We start from the raw sequence: 7,453 nt of genomic DNA, 5'->3' as shown, positions 1-7,453 counted from the left end.
TGGGGTGCTCCCACCCGGGGACCTCCCCTTTGGCAGCCGGGGGCCACCCAGGGGCTGTAGGGCCGGAGTCCGCTGCAGCCCCTCGCTGCTGGCAGGGGCGAGCCGGGGGCAGGACGGGCTGGGGGGGGGCAGGAGGGGGGCCCAGCAGGGCAGACCCCGGCGGCCGGGCGCTGCCGAGCCGGCGGGGGCCCGGGAGAGCCGGCAGCCCCCAGCCGCCGCCAGCATGGCGGGGAGGGGGCGGAGGTGCCAGACACCCCCCGGGGCCGTGGGAGCAGCAGCCCCCCCCCCCCTCCCCCCGCTCCGGGAACCGGGGGCAGCGACTGCGACAAACGTGGGCGGGGGGGGTCCGGAGGGAGAGGAGGGTCCGGCCGGCGGCAGAGCTCACCTCGCCCCCCTCCCCCCGCCCGGCCGAGGGGGCTGCTCGGGCGTTCGCGGCTCTTTGTTCGCGGGGATCTCTCCCCCCTTCCCCGTGCTCGCACGGTACCGCTTCTCGCAAGGGTTTCCTGCCAAAAGACACCCCACCCCCCCACCCCACCCCGAGGAGAAGCGGGCCGAGAGAGCGGTGACCAATCCTTTCTGGATGGCTGTCACCAGGCTCCTCCCAGCCCCCGCTCCCCCTGCCATTTGCATACAAAAAAATCCAGAAAAACTCCCGTTTGCCCCCGCACCTCGCTCAGACCCTCCGTCCCCGTCGGGCAGGCAGGAGCCCGGGTTGGGGGACGCTGCCTGCGGCTGAGGGCAGCGGCGCGCCGGCCCCCTCCCCCCGCCCGTTCCCCCCCAAAATGCATCGCCGGCTCTGCGCCCTGCTCCTGCTGGCGTCCCAGTGCATGGGCTCGGCCGCCGGGCTCTTCCCCTTCGGGGAGCCCGACTTCTCCTACAAGCGCTCCAACTGCAAGCCCATCCCGGCCCCGATGCTGCTGTGCCGGGGCATCGAGTACCAGAGCATGCGACTGCCCAACCTGCTGGGCCATGAGACAGTGCAGGAGGTGCTGGAGCAGGCCTCCACCTGGATCCCGCTGGTGCAGAAGCAGTGCCACCCCGACACCAGAAAGTTCCTCTGCTCCCTCTTCGCCCCCGTCTGCATCGACGACCTGGACGAGATCATCCAGCCCTGCCACTCGCTCTGCGAGGAGGTGAAGGAGAGCTGCGCCCCGGTGATGTCCGCCTTCGGCTTCCCCTGGCCCGACATGCTGGACTGCAGCCGCTTCCCCAAGGACAACGACCTCTGCATCCCGCTGGCCAGCAGCGACCACATCCTCCCGGTCACCAGGGAAGGTGAGGGGCGGCCGCCGGGACGGGACGGGGGGGACACGGACCGGGGAGGGGGCCGCAGGTCAGCCTGAGGGAGGCTGTCCCCGGGGCACCGTCGGGGAACCGACACCGGCCGCAGTCCCCAGAGCAGAGGTCCGGGTCCCTGGACTGGAGCCGGGCGGCTGCAAAGGGACCTCCTCCTCCCTCTGCAAAGACCGCCGCTGAACCGCGGGGCTGGGGGGTTCTGGCTCGTGTGCCCCCCCCTTCTTTTTTCCCCCCATCGAAACCAGCTTTCAGTGTAGGTGTGACCTTAAAAGCAGGCCGTGCCCCGCCGCCGGCGGGTCTGCAGCAAGGTAAGGCAGCGCCGGGGGGAGAGGAGAGGAGGGGGCGCGGGGTCCGTCCATCTATCCATCCGTCGGTCGGTCGGTCCAGGGATGGGACCCGGCGTTTGGCGGAGGGTCCTCAACGCCACCTGCCGTTCCTGGCTCCCCGAGCCTGACGGGGACTGTTCCCTTGCGTTTCCAGCGCCCAAGGTCTGCGATGCCTGCAAAAACAAAAACGAAGACGATAACGACATCGTGGAAAACCTCTGCAAAAACGACTTTGGTAAGTGGGAGCAGGGCCCCCTCGGTCGAAACCGGAGAGTCGAGGAGCGGGTAAAACTCCCAGCGGGGTCGGCGAGAGATGGCAGGGCTTTGTCTGATCTGCAGATGGACCCGTCTGACCGTTGGGTCGTGAAACGCAGAATTCTACCTCGGAATAAAAGCAGCCCTTTTAATAGTCCTTTTCTGTTTGCTGTTTTGAAGCAGTGCTCTTTTATGTGGATGTTGCTGGCAAACCGACTAGAAAGTAAAATGAAAAAAAAAAAAAAAAAGAATCTTTCATTCAGACTATTGCCTGGGGAGAAGTAGAGCAAAGCTTCATTTAGACGTATGAGGAAAAGCCGCATGACCAATCTCACATATCGTAAGAAAGACTCTCTGCAGATTAAGAATGAAGCTCTATATATCATTTGACAGAGAAGGTAATGCACAGACAATTGGGGATATAAACTTAATGGGAAGATCTGGGGTTAGGAGAGGACAAGAAAGCCCCTTCAACACAGACAACTGAACGGCACATTATCCACACATTAGCATTTCAAGAGGAAAAAGAGAATAAGGAGGGGAATCCTTTTATAATAGGTCAGTGTTTATACCTGGAAACAGATTTGTAGTATAAATATCTACAACAATACAAAAGTCTTTAAGAGAAAAAAAAAAAACAACACACACCACCCAAAACCTGAAACCGTGACTGTGGGACATAATTGCTAAAGCAACCAATAGCTTTGGCCTGGCAAATTGCACTCAGATAAATCCTCCTAAAGCTAAACATGCCCCACAGATTCTGACAGAGCCCTGTATCCCCCTCCTAGTTATTTTACCAAATCGATTGCAGCTGTTGGACCAATTTGCCCTCCATGGGATCAATTCTTTCAAAAAAACAATGCATGTGAAATATCATTTCCTTACAGGTTTGCCTAAAATCCTCTCCAGCCTAATAAATTAAGTTTAGAAGTTTTCAGCCGCAGCAGAGATCAGGTTTCAGATTAGGTCTAGGTAGTAGTCTCCCCACCTCGCCTGCAAACTAGTTTCAGGAAGACCGTCCTCTCCTTGCAAAAACCCAGAGCACTACTTAACATAGCAAACCTGCCCTCGCTCTGTTTGCAAACAGGAGAAAAGCTGGAGAAAATATTAATTCAGAAAGGAAGGAAGAAGAGGGGGAGGGGGGAGAGGAGAAAAGAAGCCGAAAACCCCTCAACCCTAAGGTTGATTCAAACTGAAATGACTTGCATGCCCTTTGTGGCTTTAGAAATGGAGCCACCTGCTGCCTCTTCTGTCAGCCCTGACAGTTTAATTAGCAATAGAGCACCTCCCTCCCCAGGTCCTCTTTATGCGCACTAATGGGAAAAAACCTCTCAATCTCTCTCCCTCTCTCCCTCTCCCCACTTCCCCCTCCCCTCGCTCTATTAGCCTTGAAGATAAAAGTGAAGGAGATTGCCTACATCAATGGGGATACCAAGATCACCCCCGAAACAAAGAGCAAGACCATCTACAAGCTGAACGGGCTGACAGAAAGGGATCTGAGGAAAATCGTGCTCTGGCTCAAAGGTGGCCTCCAGTGTACCTGCGACGAGATGAACGACATCAACGTCCCCTACTTGGTGATGGGCCAAAAGCAAGCTGGGGAACTGGTGATCACCTCGCTGAAGCGGTGGCAGAAAGGGCAGCGGGCTTTCAAGCGCTTTTCCCGCAGCATCCGCAAACTGCAGTGTTAGTGGCATCGGCTCCGGCAGCCTCCAGCAGCCGCCTCTGTCCCGAGCTCTCCGGGCCTCCCGCACCTTCTTGCTTCGGCCTCTCATGCCACAGTCATGAGACACGGTGACCGCTCTCCGAGAGGGGAGGAAGCCCCTCCGTTTTTGTATATAGGTTAAAATAAAAAAAAAAAAAATCATGGCTATTTTTGGGACGTATTAAAGTATCTCGCTTAAAGCTTTTTTTTTTTTTTATGGTTGCAAATGTGACTTTGGTCTGAGGTGTTTTCCTCATCATTTTTGGTAATGCTGGTTCATTTATATTGCTGCTTCTCTGTATACATGCATGTTTGTTGTGCAAAAGTAGGAGATGCAGAGAAAGACTGGCCTGTCACAGTGGGTACGACTCTTTCACCGAGGTGAAATGGCTTGGCATCTATATTAACACTATAAAAGGTCATGTTACGACTCTTGCATGTGATACATAGGCACCAGTAAGAGTATATTAACCATTCTCACATTTTATTTTCCACAAGTCTGAGCCCTTCTCTCTCAGAAAAAATGAACAAGTTTTGGAGCTGGTTGATCTGAATGCAACTTTTTTTTTTAATTATTATTTTCCAAATTAAACCATCTGTAGCCTAACTGTAATATACCTAGTGATTAACCTGAAAGAGTTGTAAAATATTGCTTTAATTAACCTTGTAAATACTCCAGATAAATGTTATATTCTTGTATATAAACTTTACATCATAGTCTACCCGTTGTCTTGATCTGTGTTCACTTTAATCTGTTTTGAGAGAATTGCGAGGAAGCTGTCCAAGTGGGCTTTGTTATGGCAAAGCAAAGTTTGGCCTTCCACCCCAAGTGACCGGTAGAGAAGCATGAGGAAGCATCTAGTGCTGCAATCAGAAAAAACGTGCTGGACTTCATTTCCCCTGAGATGAACCCATGTGACACGGGGCTGAGGTTCAGTCAACACATTTTAATACGTGTCTGTTGAGCTCTTCGAGATGAAGAGTTTTCTCTGGCTTCTTTATTCGACTGGCTGCATTTTCATCTCATCTTCTCAGAAGGCTCTATTGACATGGAATTGCAGTGAGACCACTTGCTTAAAAATCAAATCCACTTATCCATTTCTTATGCTTGAAAAAGGCATATTAAAGAGTGCAAGAGTAGACAGAAAAACGTCATTTGCAACTAGCAATTCAGAGTAACAGTAGAGCAAGGCATGCTTTGTGTGTATGTACACTCACCATTCTTACTGAGAAAGAAAATAAAACCTACCTAATAGTGTAACTAGAGGATGATTTTCAGCATTTTTCTTACAGATGTTTTCTGATGAAGAACATTACCTGCTAGTATTTTATTGTACTTATCCTAAAAAATGGTCTTGCTTCCGAGAGCTGTCACACGTAAAAAATTCCTCTTATCTCCTCTGAGAGGCTGAGCAGTCCAGTATTCCCAAGGGCAACGTTTTATTCACAGACAGAATACAAACCCAACAGCAGATTTTTCTTTGAAGTAAAACATCATATTAATTTCATACATTGAGAGTGGTTTTTTTTCACCATCAGGATAAGAAGATAAATTCTAAAGATCCAACATGTTAGATTTGTTTTAAAGAAATGAATTGTTGGCCCTCTCCCACAGTCTTAATGCACTCACTACACCTGGTACAAACAACGGTAGGACTCTGACCAAGCCAGACAAGAGCAGTCCTCAGAAATGTCCTCAAAAGCATAACAGTTTTTAAAAAATGCAACAAACCACTAAACAAAAAGCCCCATTCCAAACTGGCTGTCACTTCTTTTGTGAAACTGTACCTTTATTTAAATGTTGTTAAAACTTTTTTTCTGAATGGAGCTGGCTTCCCAGGCAACAGATTTGAGTCTTTTCATGCTGTGGCGAAATTATTTTAATACCAGCACTACGTCCATCATCTTACAGAGCCATCAGCATCCAGATGTCACAGCGCCCTACCCATCTCGCTCAGCACATATAGTGTAATACCTGTCCCTGAACAGCCTTGGCTTAGAGGGAACAAGCTCACAGATAAAGAGGAGCTGGCTGAAGATGAGCCTGCAGAAAATGGGCTTGTGCTGGCTGGTGAAGGAAAGCACTTTGAAGAGGCAGTCGTTGCAATGCAGTCTCTGGGGTCCAAAAAAGAACAGCTAGGGCTGCTCCACTCGGCCTGCCTTACGGATAATAAGTCCTCCTGCAGGAACCATAAAATTATCTTAATTGGGCTGTCCTAGAAAGCTGCAGTACTGACACTGATGAGGACAGACAGGTCACAAGTTACTCACTCTGGGGTCGTGTTAAGGCCAAGACTACACAACAGATTTTTGCCATATCACTTAGATTCATGAAGACACATTACCTATGACCAACACCGCTCTGTCTTAAAAAAGAAACAAGAACACCAATATTCCCCTTCCTCCATCACGAAATAAACACCATTACACCAGCAGAATCCTGTTCCTGTCGGGACAAATGCAGGAGAAGAATAAAGTAGACTGGCAAACATTCAATTTTACTAGCATCATCAGCGTCCTGGACTAAGAGCATCCTGCCATACAGCACACCCCTACCGATACAGCCTTCTGCATGTGGCCCTGGGCTGAATCCCTGGCACTATCCACCCGCAGGGTGACCTGGCAGAGGTAGGATTACCTTTCAGATAAGTAAGATTTAGCAAATGTGAAGAGTAATGGGACTCTCGTTTTCCCAGTTTAGTTCCATTGCCTTGTTCTAACAGTATCGTGCTAAAAGATGGGACATATGCACCTCGCCAAGGAGAGGGAGTGTCAGTGTTTGTTACACCTTCTGTTTCCAAAGGTGTATAAGCCAGTCATTGCGAACTATTCAACTGAAAATTAGGATTTTAAAGCCACAGCCCGAGGAAACGTCATCTCTCAGATGCTGGCAAAGAAATAAACATAAATTTTTCACATATTTACCTTTACTCTTGCTTGCTTGACAAGAACTGAAAATCTTCAACTCTGCCAGGCAAATAGTGAACCAAACATGTAACAAAAAATTATCGGAGCCTGTTACTTCTGATCATATACTGCAAAATAACTTTATTACCTGCTATGGTTCCATTCTAACAGAATTTTTTTTTTTTTGCAATTGATGAAAAAAGGCAACCCACTGTTGTATTTTTCAGACACTTTTTGTCTTCTTCTAATTAAAACAACATTGTTAGGCAGCCAATTATGTAGCTCCCATTGTATTTGCTTTCATAAAAAATGTAAAAGCAGTTGACTACAATGGATTAGTTTAAGAGCAATAGTAATGATACTTGACATTTACACAGAAGTTTCCATTTAAGTTTCTCAGACTGCCTTCATAAGCATTAATATCCCTATTTTGCAGATCAGGAAAATGAGGCACAGTGAAGTGAAATAACTCATTCAAAACCACCCAGCAAGTCCTTTACAGTCATGAAAAGCTGCATATTTTGTGTCTCTGAGTTTTATGCTCTAATCACTTGGCCACAGCAATCAGAATGGTGTATAATCAAGGCAGCACTTACATTGTAATTTGAAAGCATAACAGCAACCAAGGCTCCCTCCAACATCTTCTTCCCCTGAGCGTATAAAAAAAATGACTGTCCAAATTCAACTTTAAAACCCATGAGCAATACTCCTTGCAGTCTTTTCCTTTCTTCCTTATTTATCGTTCTCTCTATCCTTTAATTACTTCTTAATCCTTTCTTTTCTCCCTCACTTCTCATTCACTTCAGACACCCACAGAGAAGCCACTCAGCCCCTCTCTCGCCCCTCTCACACAGACACTTTCACCCTCAGTACGGGTTATTAAAGAACTCATGCAGTATAACTACACACAAGCCACAAAAATCCTAATGACCAGCTTAAGACATAAAAAGACCCATGCGGG

General features: G+C 49.1%; 1 protein-coding gene across 1 annotated transcript; it reads left to right on the top strand.

The window, feature by feature from the left end:
* The first annotated feature begins 639 nt into the window (after positions 1-639).
* SFRP2 (secreted frizzled related protein 2) lies at positions 640-4,261 on the top strand. The gene is made up of 3 exons (XM_075420133.1): positions 640-1,275; positions 1,777-1,857; positions 3,267-4,261. Exons 1-3 carry the CDS (start codon positions 783-785, stop codon positions 3,569-3,571), a joined length of 879 nt encoding a protein of 292 aa, XP_075276248.1. The 5' UTR covers positions 640-782; the 3' UTR covers positions 3,572-4,261.
* Positions 4,262-7,453: the final 3,192 nt, after the last annotated feature.

Source organism: Opisthocomus hoazin, chromosome 5, assembly GCF_030867145.1.
Source record: "Opisthocomus hoazin isolate bOpiHoa1 chromosome 5, bOpiHoa1.hap1, whole genome shotgun sequence".
Lineage (NCBI taxonomy): Eukaryota > Metazoa > Chordata > Aves > Opisthocomiformes > Opisthocomidae > Opisthocomus > Opisthocomus hoazin.
The sequence above is the reverse complement of the archived record's forward strand: the minus strand, read 5'-3'. Positions and strand labels throughout refer to the sequence as shown.

Excerpts from the sequence above, each read along its gene's own strand:
- SFRP2 (XM_075420133.1), top strand. The coding sequence starts at position 783 with ATGCATCGCCGGCTCTGCGCCCTGCTCCTGCTGGCGTCCCAGTGCATG. Across the intron at positions 1,276-1,776 it reads CCTCCCGGTCACCAGGGAAG|CGCCCAAGGTCTGCGATGCC; the intron begins GTGAGGGGCGGC and ends TTGCGTTTCCAG. Across the intron at positions 1,858-3,266 it reads CCTCTGCAAAAACGACTTTG|CCTTGAAGATAAAAGTGAAG; the intron begins GTAAGTGGGAGC and ends TCGCTCTATTAG.